This window comes from Musca autumnalis, unplaced genomic scaffold, assembly GCF_047663935.1.
Source record: "Musca autumnalis isolate F117 unplaced genomic scaffold, ASM4766393v1 scaffold_1, whole genome shotgun sequence".
NCBI classification, from domain to species: Eukaryota; Metazoa; Arthropoda; class Insecta; order Diptera; family Muscidae; genus Musca; species Musca autumnalis.
Window position 1 is genome coordinate 60,474,512 of NW_027411644.1, and position 16,700 is coordinate 60,491,211.

Genomic DNA, 16,700 nt, shown 5'->3' on the forward strand with positions numbered 1-16,700 from the left:
AACAGAGCTGAAATCTCATCTGAAAAACATTGGATTTCATTTGACGATTCTGTAAACCAAGCATAATATGTTATAGCACGTTTACATGTGATCAGATTTAATAAACCCACTGGGTCAAATATATCCTCATAAAAACGGTGTTTGCACTAGAGCTTTTTGCCGTGTTAACCTCCTATATGAGGGTTAATACCCCGTTTATATAACCGGATTTAACAAACCGACTAGGTTTTAAATGTCAATTCCATTGCTTATATTTCAAACAAATCCTTATAAAGAAGGTTAACCCTGCAAAAAACTCTAATATAAATAGCATATAACCCGGTTTGCATGTGATTTAATCACAACAAGTAAAAAGTATCAGTCGGCTTTGCCGACAGAGATATACCCTCAGCCTGTGTGGATTCGTCTATGAGATATATATAGATATTTTAGCGAATATTTTCGAACTTTTGTGGGGAGGTACCGGAAGGAGTGGACCTATAAGCGCCACCTTTGAATTTCATTTAATATTGGAAGAAATGTGTGGACGAACGCAGTACTTGGTTCGAGCTTTCTAGCTGTTACATGTGGTGTCATAGGGGTTTTATTACAACTTTCCGACGGTTTTCTTAAGAAGTATGGACTTGCCCCTGAAAAAACTTTTACTGTCGTAATAGAGGAAGCGAATGCAAGTTGCTTCCACAAATATCAAAATGATTTGAGAGCAGGGACTCAATTCTGTTTCTATGAAAATGTGAAATGAAAACTTTTATAAAGGAGAAAACTGTCAAATGAAACAAATTATAAAGAAAATATTTTTCATTTCAAATTTTCATAGAACAAGAATCCAACCCCTGGTCTTAAAGTGAACAAACAAAAAAAACATTGTTCCACAACATCCCATACGGGACAAGGGAGACTTCTCTTAAAGTGAATTTATCCAAAATATTGTGTGGGAGGTACGCGAAGGAACTCTAAGTCCCGGTCCACACTAGCGTGAATTTCATTAAAAAATTTCATGAAATTAGGCGTTCTTAAATCGAATTCCCCACTACAGCAATTTTATGATTTTACTCTACTATGGAAGTCGATCTAAAGACGCATAATTTCATGCAAATTTTTCAATGAAATCTCTCTAGTGTGGACCGGGACTAAAGCCATACGCTGAAACTTTCATACGAAACTTTCTCATTATTTTGGCGTTTATAGATCGAGTTCCATACTAAAGTAATTTTATGAAATTACTGTATTGAGGAACTCGACCTAAGAACGCCAAAATAATGGGAAAGTTTCGTATGAAAGTTTCAGCGTGTGGCTTCAGTGGAATGGACAAATATAGTCCATATTCGAACCTGTAGTAGGATTCTGTAACTCATGTTTGTTGTTATCGATAATTGTCGGTAAAATTAAAATGCTTATAATTTCGATAATTAACGAAAATTTTCGTAAAGTTAACGATGAATAAAAGGTTGACGCTAGCCTCTACCGACACAAACAGTGATGCCAACATTTCTTTATGTTTTTAGTCATAATTTTGCGATTTAATTTTACCGATTTTTGTCGGTAACAGCAAAAATGAGTTACAGAATACCTCTACTGATCTATATCTGGTAGATAAATTAGGATGTGTAAAGTATGGACCAAATTGGTCACTCCCATGAAGAGTTATCATGCGCACAATTTTTCCGAACATTTTTGAACTTTTTGGGGGAGGTACCTGAAGGAGTGGACCGATATGGCTTATCTTCGAACTTAAACTTAGTTGGCACAAAATATTATGAAGGCCACAATTTGGACTGAATCGCAGATCCGTTCGAGAGTTATCTTGCGCTCCAATCACTACACACGGGGTCATAGGCATTTTTTACAACTTTCAGGCTATTTTCTCAAGAAGTATGGACTTGCCCCTGATGAAACTTGTACCGTCGTATGGGGGGCAGTGAATAAAAGTTGGCACAACAAAAATCAAAGCGATTCGAGAGCAGTCCCTAAACTGAACTTTTCCGAAATTTTGTGTGGGAGGTACCCGAAGGAGTGGACCAATTGAGTCCCTATTGGAACCTCATATAAGTCTGGTAGGAAATTCACGATGTGCAAATTTTCCCAACATTTTCGAATTTTTGTGGGGGAGGCACCGGAAGGAGTGGACCGATATAACCCATCTTCGAACTTAAAATAAGTTTGGACAAAATATTACGAAAGCCAAATTTTGAACAGTATCGGTTTATCCGTTCGAGAGTTATCGTGCGCTCCAGACAGACGGACGGACATTGCTAAATCAACTCCAAATTGTCAGAAAAACATTTCGTCCAAACATACTTGGGGTCTAAAACCATTATTTCGATGAGGCACATTTTGCCCGTATGAAAGTGTATATACCCTCGTTAGCATAAATGCTGAGGGTATAATAATGCATTTTGACAACCAGAATGATAATCACCTATTTTTGGGATTGTACCTGTATTATTGTGCGATGAATACAACGTTCACATTTGACAATTTAGTGTAAATCAAGATCTATTTACCAGGGGCTGGATTCTTGTTCTATGAAAATTTGAAATGAAAAATATATTCTTTATAATTTTTTTTTCATTTGACATTTATTTCCTTTATAAAATTTTTCATTTCACAGTTTCATAGAAACAGAATTGAGCCCCAGGTAACGTTCCAGAACTAAAAAGTTTTTACAATTTCTACGACTTTTCACATTTTACCCGAAAACCCGTTCCCGTACACAAAAAAGTTGTAAAATGTTGATTTCTCTTTAAACAAAAACGGCGCTGAATGACGCTCTCTTTAAAAACTTTTTACTCGACAAATTTGAGAGTGTAAAAATAGTAATATGGTTTTGTTTGACATTTGTTCCAGCTTTTTTGACGTTTTTCCCATTTTTGCGTTCCCGAACTTTTTGAAAAAAACTTTTGTGTGAAAACAATTTGTCTCCCTTTCTCTCTTTTACGAGGTTTACTATTTAGAAGTACGGTAACAAAGCTAACAACAACACCTTTGCTTATGTTTTCATACAAAATTGACAGATTGATACCACGATGCTGGCGTTTTACGCCAGCTTTTAATTTCATCATGGGACATTAATAGCTGTGTTCCTTTACTTACCTGAGGTTACCATTTTACCATTTGTTACCATTTTTAATCTGCAAAGCGTTCCTTAACCCCAAAAAGTGGCAAAACTGGAAGCAATTTTTAAGAGAGTGAGAGTGGAGAGAGGGCGAAAATGGCTTTCTCTTCTACCACAGGCTACCAGCAAAATTTCTGCAGGTAAAAATGGCAGAACTGATTTTTCGACTTTTGTTTGACGATTATTTCACAATGAAAAAGAAAATGGACGAAAAACAGAAGAAAAAGTCGAAAGCTGACAAAACTAAATTCAAAACTGTGAAATAAAAGACGAAAATTGATTTTTTTATGTTTCTTTTTGACATTGCTGCCAGATCTACCATTTTTCCGTTCCTTTACTTTTCTGGTAAAAATGTTCATGAGAGAGCAATTTTGACACTTTTCTCTTTTACCACCCTTACCATTAAAAAAGTAAAGGAACAAAGCTAATATAGTCCCAATTTACATTGGGCGAGTTTACTTGCGGCAATTGTCATTTTGTAGGAGAGAGAGGTGAGGCATATGGTAACCCTTTGCCTCTCAGCACCCTCTCTCACCTACAAACTGACAATTGCCGCAAGTAAACTCGCCTAATGTAAATTGGGACATAGATACTACTCCACAAAGAGCTAATGATCATTCCAGTTGTCACAACGTCAACAAGCAATTCACAGTAATGTGTTATTGTGAACAAATTTTGACGTTTAGACTGATTTTGAACAACTGATGTAATGCTTGGTTTACATTTACGAAATCCCCTCGATTTCAACTGTCAATTCATTTGCATATACGTCAAAACTCATCTCAGACGTTTAAGCGATGGAATTGACAGTTGAACTCGAGTGGATTTCGTAAATGTAAACTTACTAAAACGACTTCTTATACCGCCGGCTACACTTAACCGGATTTACGCGTTTGGGTTTCAGATGTCAATTCCATAGCTCAACATTGGATGTGTTTAGGGCTTAATGTAACCGTATTATTATCGCCATGCTTGCTTGCCGTTCATTTTTACCATTCAGTCATTCATCATGCTCAAGCATTTACACTTGGTTTCAAATGTCAACTCCCTTGCGTATACGTCAAATAAATCCTCATTAAGAAGGTTAACCTGTAAAGGGCTATAATATAAACATGGCCTTAGGTGAAGGTTGCATTGGATACATAAGAAGCGCCAAGGAATAATTTAAAAAAAAAACATAACCTCACTTTTTTCATGTTTAATTATAAAAATAATTTTATTATTTTTATTGTTTTTTCGTAATCACATATTAAATCACAACAGAGCATTAATTGTAACTCTTTATTACATTTTTTGGGATGGTTCTTAATTATAAATGTGCTGTTGTGTGTGTGGTTTTTTTTAGGTTAAGTGACTGTTTACGTAATTTTTTTTTCCTACTAGATTAAATAATACTTAAATACTCTCTACGTCATCGTCGTCTTATACACTCTTCTTTGAGGCGGGTGAACAATTAACTCTGAATATGTAGCCCACTCGAACTACAAATGTGTGGTATTACTTTCTTCTTCATAGGCCATATTGCTAATACCACTTGCCCCGCCATTCGATTCATTTCTTCGATGAAGATTTGGTAGAAAATCACTTTGCTGCAGCTGGATTATTTTGGCCTCTGTATAGGGACCAATAGGTATTTGTAGATTCTCTAAATGTTCAGGTTGTAGAGGATAAGGGTAACCACTTTCACTTTCTGCCTGCTGTTTCTTTTGTTCTTTTTCCAGTTTTTGTTGTTTTTTACACAAAAGATTTGTGGGTGACTTTTTGGAGAAGTGGGCTTCAATTTCCTGCAAAACAAGGAAGAGAGATTGTATATAAGGTTAAGGTTATATATAAGGTTATATATAACATAAGCTTTTATAATTTTTTTTACTTACTCCCAATGTCCTACCCTCCGTTTCGGGTAGTGTAAAATATAATGTAATACAACCAACAAAAGCCACAGCAGAATAAAACCAAAACGTTCCAGGCATGGTGAGCAGCGTTAACATTTGCAAAAATAGTTTATTTGCCAAGAAACCAAAGATATAGCCCAAACCGCTGACCAATCCGGAGGCTGTACTACGCACAGAGGCTGGAAAAACCTCACCAATTAGAATCCATGGTATCATTCTAATACCCAGGTGGGCAAAAAAGGCAGCACCCAATAACAGTATAAGGGGAATCCACACCAAATTATTCATTTCTTGTTTGGGCACAGTTATCAGCAGTTCATCTTTAACCTTTTCGTGAAGAGTTTTCTCCGTATCATCATCACCGGGTGTTACGTTGGGCAAGGGAGCTTCTGTTGTGGACTTTGTGGGTGTTAAAATTGTTGTCAAATCTTCAAAAAGGGTTGTTGTTTCCTCCATTGTCACTTCTTGGGAATCTTCGAGGTCAAAGATGTCTTCTGTGGCCGTCTCCGTGAAATTCGATTTTTCCAAATCTTCAAAGTCCAAATCATCTTCATCGGCAAATGTGACATTATAAGGCTCCACAGTTGTTGTTGCAGCTGCAGCCACATCCCGGGCTGTTCGGTTGTGCTCTGCTAACATATCCTCTGTCAGCTCTGGCATTATTGTGGTCATCTCCTCTAGTTGGGGAGCCTTCAAAAGCAATGCATTTTCTTCGGTCTTAAAAATCTCTGTTATATTATCCCTTGTAATAATACTATCCTTGGGTACAATTGAGGAGGCATTCACCACCACATTGTTGACAGCAAAACCTGGAACAACCTTCAGATAATGAGCATAGGTGGCAGTGCCAAACAAACAAATGCCCACACCAATGGTGGACATTAAAACCAAAGGTCTTTTGCCGGTAAAATGTATCAGGAACACACACAAAACTGTGGCCACCATCTCCGCCATGCCCAGCAGAATTGTGGCATGATATTTATTTATGGGAGCCTTAAGTGTATGGAAAATTTGCACCGCATATGTCTGCAGAGATGTCTTGCCCGAGAAATGACCCACAAAAAATGTAAATGCCACCAAGAGAAAGGGAACCAAAAACGAGCGCTTGCGGAACACCACAAAACGATGGAAATATCCCGGTTTTTTGCCTTGCATTTGATCAAGCTCAGCTTGATTCTCCATGGCTGGTTGGGTTATCAACTCATTGTAAAGACGATTAAACTCCTCTTCGATTTTATGTTCCGGTACCCAACCTCTCAGCCATTGCAGTGATTTAACAGCCTCTCTAAAACGCTCCTCACGTATCAGCCACGTTGGTGACTCGGGTATGAAACACAACGCAATAATGGAGATTACAGGAAATGCTGAACTCACCGCAGCAATTGTACGCCAATCCATTAGAGAACCCATTATGAATTGTATAAACACACCGGTAATGACACAAGTTGAACCCAAGGCCGACAGAATGCCACGATATTTTGGTTCTGTTATTTCGGCAACATAGGTCAGGACCTAAGGCAAAAGAAACAGAAAAAAATCATGAGAATTAGTGGATTTTGAGTGCTATAAAAATCACTTCGAATACATACCGGTGCCTCCATGAGACCACCTCCCAGACCGCTTAAACACAAGGCTGCATACAGATGTTCCGTCCTGCTGGAAAAATGAAATAGAAGCCATGATGCCAATATGGGCAAATTGACAAACTGCAAAGTAAGACATTGAGAGGGATTAGTTGCTGTTTTGAAAGCCTGAAGAACTTAAAGGTTACCTGCATCGCTCTCCGTTTGCCAATGGGCTGGGTTAGCATACCCGAAAACAAGCAACCCAAGGGTACGCATATTAAATTAATAGAACCTGGAGAAAAAATATTGAAAATATTGTAAATGAGATATTGTTGATTTCTAAAAGAAAGGGTGCTTTGTTCCCCCGCCAGGGATAACAATCATGACGCGATGCGGGGGCTTAAGGCCACGACCTCCCTCTTTCAACATTCTAAAAATATTGAACGGTGGAGGCCCTTACCGACCAAAGGTTATCCACATAGTGATCTCCTACGAATCTTCGAGATCCCCTAACGCCGGGGTGTCAGGCGAGCACGTGCCTATCGGTGTTTTAAGGTTTGCAGTTAGGATACCAACTGTATTAGAACGGAGCCCCCTTGAAAATCTGGGCGCCTCAATGCAGTATAGACATAGTTGTCAAGTCTTTACCATGGTATTGGAGGGCTATGTCATGGTTGACCTCCGCAAATTCAATGACATATGGGTTCTACTAAATTAAATAAAAACAACACAAACACACCTAAAACTAATGATGACAACTCTGCAATGCCCACGGTTAATGAATTGGAAAAACCAAATGTTAAGGAAACCCAGTCAACGGTTGATGGGACGCAAGTTTCGGCTGGGGACCGACAAGATACACCCTGTCTAAGAATAATCAAGGACAGTTTGACTGAACAAAGCCGACAAATCCTAGCACTACTGGAACAGACGCTGGCCCTGAGCCTCAGTCAGGGTGGTGCTTCCACTGGGGCCGAGGACAGCTCATCGGACGATGAAATGGATACCACCGTCATTCCGGCAAGTGTGATCGTCGATGGGCTGGCCTCTACCTCGACGGAGACACATAGCTCCTTGGGGTCGGGACCAACGGATGTTCCAATGGTATCTGCCGTAGCCGATAAACCAAGTCTCCCGAGGCAAGATGCTATTGAGGAGGAAACCCCGACCAATACCGTGATCGAAAAGGCTGCCACCGCCTCAATCAGCTCTGAGACTCTCTCTGGTAAGGAAAAAAGAGGATATCGCACGTGGACTAACTCCGGTCTAGAAACTCTAGATCTCCTATCCAATACCCACTTCCCCAACTGCATGGATGCACCAGAACGCTCTAGCGCTCCAATCGTAAGCAACCAAGCCAATGGGGATATGAGGGTTATCGAGGAGATCATTATCCGACCGAAGACATCCTGGGCGATAAATACATTCAAGCTCTTTAAATCACCTGGTCCAGATGGTATCTTTCCTGCAATGCTACAAAACGCACTGGAGGCATTGATCCCACGTCTGGACAACATTTTCAGAGCTTGTCTACGCCTATCGCTCACTCCGGCTCTATGGCGAGAGGTTACTGTGACATACATCCCAAAGCGGGGAAGTCAAGTCACACACTTCCTAAAGACTTTAGACCGATCAGCCTATCTTCCTTTCTATTAAAAACCTTAGAAAGACTGCTGGACCTTGGAATCAGGGCCAGCCTCCCAAGTACTGCTATAAGTCCTGCCCAAATCAGAGGCAAATCGGTGGAGACAGCACTAAATGACGTGGTAGATCTTATTGAGAGGAATATGGAGGGCTCAAGTTACACGTTAGCAGCCTTTCTTGACATAGAAGGTGCCTTTAATAACGTTAAGCTTGAATCAATCCACAATGCACTCTCCAACTCAGGTATTTCTTCTACGCTGATCAACTGGATTGACGGAATGCTCTGCAGCAGGATAATCAACTCAACCATCGGTGAGAATTCCATTCGGAAGTCTGTTACCAGGGGCACACCACAAGGTCGGTTTTTATCACTACTTCTGTGGCTTCTGGTGATAAACGAAATACCTAAGGAATTTGACAAACTACGAATAAAGACGATAGCTTATGCTGACGACGTGGTCATAGCGATCAACGGAAAATTCCCACAAACACTTTTAGAACTCATGCAAGGAACTCTAGTCAAAATATCGAGATGGGCACACTACAATGGTCTTGGAGTGAACCCATCTAAGACAGGGCTGGTTCTGTTCACGAACAAGAGAAAAGTCGAAGCATTCACCCTACCAATGCTTGATGGAGTCACCCTAGAACTCTCCTTGGAAGCCAAGTACCTCGGCATTATCCTGGACCACCAATTAACGTGGAAAAGGAATGTCAAGGAACGTGACAAGAGAGGTCTAATAGCTCTTTATTCTTGCCAGAATTCTATTGGTAAGAGTTGGGGTCTGAAACCACAGTTCATCCATTGGATCTTTACGACCATAGTACGCCCAATTCTTACCTATGGTTCTCTGGTATGGTGGAAAGCTTTGAGTAAGAAATCACTTCTTCATAAAACAAACAACGTCCAAAGATCAGGATCACTACTAATCACCGGTGCCATGAGAAGCACTCCGCAAGCTGCCCTCAATGCACTACTTGATCTAAACCCATTGAATCTGGTGGTATAGGAGCTGGCGGCCAAGAGTGCTTTCCGACTAAAGGAGACAAACTCATGGCGCAACTCTGAGCATGGTCACGCTGTAATCTTACGACGATCAGAACTACCACATGGATCGAAGGTAATCATTGATTTCATATCCCCACAACTACACTTCGACGAGGTAAAAGTACAAATACCCCACAGAGATGTTTGGACCTACAACTCCCCACCTCTACCCGGTATAGGAGTATATAACGACGGCTCAAAGATGAAAATGGGAACAAGAGCAGGCGTCTACAGCGATACCCTCAATATACGTCTCGCATACAGGTTGAACGAAAATTGTAGTGTCTTCCAGGCTGAGATATTTGCGGTCAGTAAGGCTACAGAACTGATAAGCAACATGAAAAGGGATATAGTTGGACCGGTGACTATGTTGCTAGCCAAGCGGCCCTCAAATCACTTAAGGCCAAAACAGAATCAATAGTCTCTTACTTTGCTTGCTTCCCCAAATGTCAAATTATAAAGAAATGCCAGAGCCTCTTTGTAAATCCGCCTGCGTTCCCCTTTAGGAGGCTCTGGCATTCCTTTATAATTTGACATTTGGGAAGCAAGCAAAGCAAGCGACGATTGATTCTGTTCTGGGCTTTAAATCCCACTCTATCGGTTCTGCTGCAGTTTTAGATGGTATAAAGGCCTTGGAGGCGCTAAAATCAATCGTTATCTTGTGTTGGGTTCCGGGCCATTGAAACATCGACATGAAAAAGTGGATGAACTGGTGCGTTGCGGATCGGAGTCAACCTACGTTGAAGTCGACAACTCGATCAAGCCACCTCTACGCCACTTCATGAGACAATTGGCACAAAAATATCGAGATAATACTAGCCAGATCTGGCACCACGAACCTGGTTGTAAGATTTCCAAGGCAATCTGGCCCATTCTCTCCAAACGAAGAACTACATGATCAAATCCGACATGAAACTAGCGGTTGGAATCATCACGGGTCATTGCAGAACCAGCCGTTGTTGTCCCAATCCCCGAAAATGCAGCCTTTTTGCTATTGAATTGCAATGGACTCCGAGGTAAGATCGAGGAGATAGTAGATTTTATGAGTCGGAAGAACATCAAGGTCGCTGCGATGCAAGAAACCAAGCTGAACGACAACCACAGCTCAGAGCATTTGATGGTTACAATATGCTAAGGAAAGATCGCACCAGAAGTGGAGGTGGGGGATTAGCTTTCCTATTGCACCAGACTGTCCAATACAGACCTATCTCGCTTGAGCCTGTCTCTAATCACTCGTACATGGAATGTATGGGGGTAGCAGTCAGGTGTGGAGCTGCCGAGATAGAGTTGCTGAATGTATACATCCCGCCGAGAAATAGCTGTATCCCTGATTATAGGCCTGACATTAGCCCGCTCTTGCAAGGTCATAATCGTCTGGTCCTGGGGGATTTTAATGCGCATCATGAGATGTGGCATTCGGCCCTCGGAAATGACCAGAGAGTTACAGCGCTGGCTGAGCAGATTGATAGCTCTACGTTTTGTACGGTCAATGAGGACGCCCCTACCAGAATTAGAGGAGAGTGTCACAGTTTGCCTGACATAACCATCGTGTCACCTGGTCTGACAAATGACGTTACCTGGCAACCCGTCATTTCCCTTGGATCAGCCCATCTCCCCATAATTGTCTCCATTAGCAGACCACCCGACTTCATCACCTCTGAACGCCGCACGTTCGTCAATCATAAAAAAGCAGATTGGCCGAGTTTCAGAGAGTTAACCAATCACCGCTTCAGAGAATTGCCCAATCCTTCTGATGTTCGGGTAGCGGAAAGGACGTTCCGGGACATCATCACTGCTGCAGCCGCTCGCCATATCCCTGCTGGTCGAATACCCGAAGTAAGACCAAATTTCCCAGCAGAGGCGACGGGATTAGCAAATGAGCGTGATGAGCTTCGTCGTATCAACCCCAATGACCCCAGAGTCAGGGAGCTGACACTGGAAGTTAACAGGCTGGTCGGCGAGCATAAGCGGAACAAATGGTTAAATCATCTGAAGAGCTGCAACATTGGAGCCGGTATAGGTGAATTGTGGGCAACGGTTAAGTCACTCTCGAACCCTGGAAGAAGGGAAGATAGGACCTCAGTCACGTTTGGCGACGTTACGTTGACTGACCCGAAGAGGTGCGCAAGTAATTTCAATCGACAGTTTGTCGAGCATCCCGAGAGTGACAGGGCGAAGAGAAGAGTATTACGTCGCATCAGATCTCTTCCTGCCGAGGATGAACCACCACAATTTACAATGGATGATGTTGCCAATGCCATCAGGAACGCAAAATCATCAAAAGCGTTAGGCCCTGATGGAATCTCCATGGTAATGTTGAAGCAGCTGGATGAGCCGGGAGTCGAGTATCTCACCAAAGTCTTCAACTTGTCGCTAGCCACCCTCGTTGTTCCCGAAGTCTGGAAAATGGGAGGGGTGGTCCCACTACGGAAACCAGGCAAGGATGCCAGCAAAAGTGAATCGTACAGACCGATTTCGCTTTTGTCGCCCGTAGCAAAGACACTTGAGGCCTTGATCCTCCCCAGTATCAGAAATAGCTATCAAGTTGCCGATCATTAACATGGATTCCGTAAGCAGCACAGCACGACAACAGCGCTGCACGCCATTACCACATATATCTGTAAAGGACTCAATCAGAGACGGTAGTGCGATAGAACAGCGATGGTGGCGCTTGACTTATCAAAAGCCTTTGATACAGTCAGGCACTCCACGTTGTTTGAGGACATTGAGCAGACAGCCCTCCGGCCAAGCTTGAAACGTTGGATAGTCAACCATATGTGTGGACGCCAGTCGTACGTGGAATTCAGGAATAAGAAGTCCAAACCCCGTAGAGTGAAACAGGGAGTTCCCCAAGGTGGGGTGATATCTCCGGAACTGTTTAACCTCTACCTCTCCTGTATTCCACCCCCTCCAGACGGCATTGAGATCGTGACGTATGCGGCGTCGGGTACCTATCCTGATGACATCTGTGAGAGACTGAACAACTATTTAACCGATCTTACCACTTTTTCCATTCGAGGAATATGCAGATTTCCCCCACAAAATCTACAGCCACTCTGTTCACCACATGGACAGCGCAGTTTGGACGTGAGTTGAATGTCGTGGTCGACGGTAGCAGAATTCCGACCACAAATTGCCCTAAAATTTTAGGGGTCACATTCGACACTACATTCACGTCGTGCGCACACGCCACAGCTATCTGCGACAAGTTGAAATGTAGGAACAAGGTCCTCAAGCCCCTGGCCGGCAGCACTTGGGGTGCAGATAAAGAAACCTTGTTGGCCACGTATAACGCGATAGGTCGGTCTGTGGTAAGCTATGCGGCTCCAGTCTGGTCCCCGAGATTGTGTGATTCGAACTGGAAAAAGATTCAAACTTGCCAGAATGCCGCCCTGAGAACAGCGACAGGGTGCCTCCTCAAATCTTCAGTGGACCATCTACATGAGGAGGCAAAAATGCTTTCTGTAAAGCAACACAATGAGATGCTTTCGTTGCAGTACCTGCTTGGATGTTATCGTGTGAGCCATCCCAATCACCATCTTGTGGGTAGGCCCGGCCCATTCAGGGAGATCAGGAAGGATATCCATGCTCTAGAGGGAGAGGTCCAACGATACAGGAGAGAACCCCTAGATCAACAACATATCAAGCAGGATTGGATAGCATTCACACGGACGCAGTTGCCAAGGCCTTAAGCAATTATAGTGTGAATAAAGTACTCGGAGTACATCCTCCATCTATCGCAGCTGAGGAGCGTCAGCTGCCACGACAAACCAGAGTAGTTTTGGCTCAACTACGCTCGGGATATTGCAGTCGCCTAAATTCGTATTGGGCGGAAATCGATCGCGCCGTGCAAGACAGCGAGAACAATTAACCTAAATCTCAAATATCTCTCTCAAAACCCTATACACATCTTTATCCTTCTGTCCAAGTTATCTATCTTCTCTTCCTTTCAGTACTTTAATAGGATGAACACAATGGACCACACGGTCTCTGAGTGAAGTGGCTGTCAACATGACAGCTGCGCAACCTTTAACCTAACCTAACCTAGACCTTTCTAAAAGAAAGGGTGCTTTGTTAGACCCTTTCTAAAAGAAAGGGTGCTTTGTTAGACCCTTTCTAAAAGAAAGGGTGCTTTGTTAGACCCTTTCTAAAAGAAAGGGTGCTTTGTTAGACCCTTTCTAAAAGAAAGGGTGCTTTGTTAGACCCTTTCTAAAAGAAAGGGTGCTTTGTTAGACCCTTTCTAAAAGAAAGGGTGCTTTGTTAGACCCTTTCTAAAAGAAAGGGTGCTTTGTTAGACCCTTTCTAAAAGAAAGGGTGCTTTGTTAGACCCTTTCTAAAAGAAAGGGTGCTTTGTTAGACCCTTTCTAAAAGAAAGGGTGCTTTGTTAGACCCTTTCTAAAAGAAAGGGTGCTTTGTTAGACCCTTTCTAAAAGAAAGGGTGCTTTGTTAGACCCTTTCTAAAAGAAAGGGTGCTTTGTTAGACCCTTTCTAAAAGAAAGGGTGCTTTGTTAGACCCTTTCTAAAAGAAAGGGTGCTTTGTTAGACCCTTTCTAAAAGAAAGGGTGCTTTGTTAGACCCTTTCTAAAAGAAAGGGTGCTTTGTTAGACCCTTTCTAAAAGAAAGGGTGCTTTGTTAGACCCTTTCTAAAAGAAAGGGTGCTTTGTTAGACCCTTTCTAAAAGAAAGGGTGCTTTGTTAGACCCTTTCTAAAAGAAAGGGTGCTTTGTTAGACCCTTTCTAAAAGAAAGGGTGCTTTGTTAGACCCTTTCTAAAAGAAAGGGTGCTTTGTTAGACCCTTTCTAAAAGAAAGGGTGCTTTGTTAGACCCTTTCTAAAAGAAAGGGTGCTTTGTTAGACCCTTTCTAAAAGAAAGGGTGCTTTGTTAGACCCTTTCTAAAAGAAAGGGTGCTTTGTTAGACCCTTTCTAAAAGAAAGGGTGCTTTGTTAGACCCTTTCTAAAAGAAAGGGTGCTTTGTTAGACCCTTTCTAAAAGAAAGGGTGCTTTGTTAGACCCTTTCTAAAAGAAAGGGTGCTTTGTTAGACCCTTTCTAAAAGAAAGGGTGCTTTGTTAGACCCTTTCTAAAAGAAAGGGTGCTTTGTTAGACCCTTTCTAAAAGAAAGGGTGCTTTGTTAGACCCTTTCTAAAAGAAAGGGTGCTTTGTTAGACCCTTTCTAAAAGAAAGGGTGCTTTGTTAGACCCTTTCTAAAAGAAAGGGTGCTTTGTTAGACCCTTTCTAAAAGAAAGGGTGCTTTGTTAGACCCTTTCTAAAAGAAAGGGTGCTTTGTTAGACCCTTTCTAAAAGAAAGGGTGCTTTGTTAGACCCTTTCTAAAAGAAAGGGTGCTTTGTTAGACCCTTTCTAAAAGAAAGGGTGCTTTGTTAGACCCTTTCTAAAAGAAAGGGTGCTTTGTTAGACCCTTTCTAAAAGAAAGGGTGCTTTGTTAGACCCTTTCTAAAAGAAAGGGTGCTTTGTTAGACCCTTTCTAAAAGAAAGGGTGCTTTGTTAGACCCTTTCTAAAAGAAAGGGTGCTTTGTTAGACCCTTTCTAAAAGAAAGGGTGCTTTGTTAGACCCTTTCTAAAAGAAAGGGTGCTTTGTTAGACCCTTTCTAAAAGAAAGGGTGCTTTGTTAGACCCTTTCTAAAAGAAAGGGTGCTTTGTTAGACCCTTTCTAAAAGAAAGGGTGCTTTGTTAGACCCTTTCTAAAAGAAAGGGTGCTTTGTTAGACCCTTTCTAAAAGAAAGGGTGCTTTGTTAGACCCTTTCTAAAAGAAAGGGTGCTTTGTTAGACCCTTTCTAAAAGAAAGGGTGCTTTGTTAGACCCTTTCTAAAAGAAAGGGTGCTTTGTTAGACCCTTTCTAAAAGAAAGGGTGCTTTGTTAGACCCTTTCTAAAAGAAAGGGTGCTTTGTTAGACCCTTTCTAAAAGAAAGGGTGCTTTGTTAGACCCTTTCTAAAAGAAAGGGTGCTTTGTTAGACCCTTTCTAAAAGAAAGGGTGCTTTGTTAGACCCTTTCTAAAAGAAAGGGTGCTTTGTTAGACCCTTTCTAAAAGAAAGGGTGCTTTGTTAGACCCTTTCTAAAAGAAAGGGTGCTTTGTTAGACCCTTTCTAAAAGAAAGGGTGCTTTGTTAGACCCTTTCTAAAAGAAAGGGTGCTTTGTTAGACCCTTTCTAAAAGAAAGGGTGCTTTGTTAGACCCTTTCTAAAAGAAAGGGTGCTTTGTTAGACCCTTTCTAAAAGAAAGGGTGCTTTGTTAGACCCTTTCTAAAAGAAAGGGTGCTTTGTTAGACCCTTTCTAAAAGAAAGGGTGCTTTGTTAGACCCTTTCTAAAAGAAAGGGTGCTTTGTTAGACCCTTTCTAAAAGAAAGGGTGCTTTGTTAGACCCTTTCTAAAAGAAAGGGTGCTTTGTTAGACCCTTTCTAAAAGAAAGGGTGCTTTGTTAGACCCTTTCTAAAAGAAAGGGTGCTTTGTTAGACCCTTTCTAAAAGAAAGGGTGCTTTGTTAGACCCTTTCTAAAAGAAAGGGTGCTTTGTTAGACCCTTTCTAAAAGAAAGGGTGCTTTGTTAGACCCTTTCTAAAAGAAAGGGTGCTTTGTTAGACCCTTTCTAAAAGAAAGGGTGCTTTGTTAGACCCTTTCTAAAAGAAAGGGTGCTTTGTTAGACCCTTTCTAAAAGAAAGGGTGCTTTGTTAGACCCTTTCTAAAAGAAAGGGTGCTTTGTTAGACCCTTTCTAAAAGAAAGGGTGCTTTGTTAGACCCTTTCTAAAAGAAAGGGTGCTTTGTTAGACCCTTTCTAAAAGAAAGGGTGCTTTGTTAGACCCTTTCTAAAAGAAAGGGTGCTTTGTTAGACCCTTTCCCTTAATTTGTCAATACTTTTGAATATTTTGGTGGCGGTGTAAATGTAGTTTAAATTTTACTTACTAAACCATGATATTTCATCCTTATTTAAAACAATATCGCTGGGTTCTCGGCCATCACCACCTTGGATGGCTGGTATAACAATGGTTGGAAATCCCAAGGTCATACCATACACTGAAAGAAAAAACAAAAAAACAATACACAAAATAAGAAATAAAGCCAAAATAAATGAAAACAAATAATTTATTTATTACACAACACAAAGACAAGCACAGACACACAAAAACACATTAAAAAATAAATAAATTAATTGTTATTTAAGTTATTTACCAAAAAGTAAAATATTTTTAACACTAACGGCTAAAAATTGCGGCAATGCTCGACGAAAATTGCTAATTTCCTGTGGATCACCAGCACTGATTGAGAAGCGTCGGTTACCATTTTGCATAAACAATGGCCGGTCATTAATTGATCTGTAACAAAAAAGAGAGGGAGAAGAGAAAACAAATTGAAAAAGCGAATTACAAAATTGAAAAAAAATAGTTTCACATCAATTTGGTTTAGGGAACCTTTCTTTGTCAGATTGCAG

The 16,700-nt window shown here is 41.4% G+C and overlaps 1 protein-coding gene across 22 annotated transcripts in view; it reads right to left on the reverse strand.

Annotated features, from left to right (window-relative positions):
- Positions 1-4,302: 4,302 nt before the first annotated feature.
- Positions 4,303-16,700, reverse strand: part of LOC141398711 (uncharacterized) — an 85,310-nt gene continuing 72,912 nt past the window's right edge. For 19 of the 22 annotated variants that reach the window (XM_073976286.1, XM_073976296.1, XM_073976356.1 and 16 more), the window contains 6 exons: positions 16,442-16,584; positions 16,175-16,285; positions 6,779-6,864; positions 6,597-6,713; positions 4,990-6,519; positions 4,303-4,899 (listed from right to left, as the gene is read on the reverse strand). In XM_073976286.1, coding sequence (XP_073832387.1) covers positions 4,597-4,899; positions 4,990-6,519; positions 6,597-6,713; positions 6,779-6,864; positions 16,175-16,285; positions 16,442-16,584 — 2,290 coding nt within the window. In that variant the 3' untranslated portion in view covers positions 4,303-4,596. The remainder of the gene's footprint in view (positions 4,900-4,989; positions 6,520-6,596; positions 6,714-6,778; positions 6,865-16,174; positions 16,286-16,441; positions 16,585-16,700) is intronic. The other 3 variants (XM_073976467.1, XM_073976446.1, XM_073976456.1) reach the window with 1 other exon arrangement.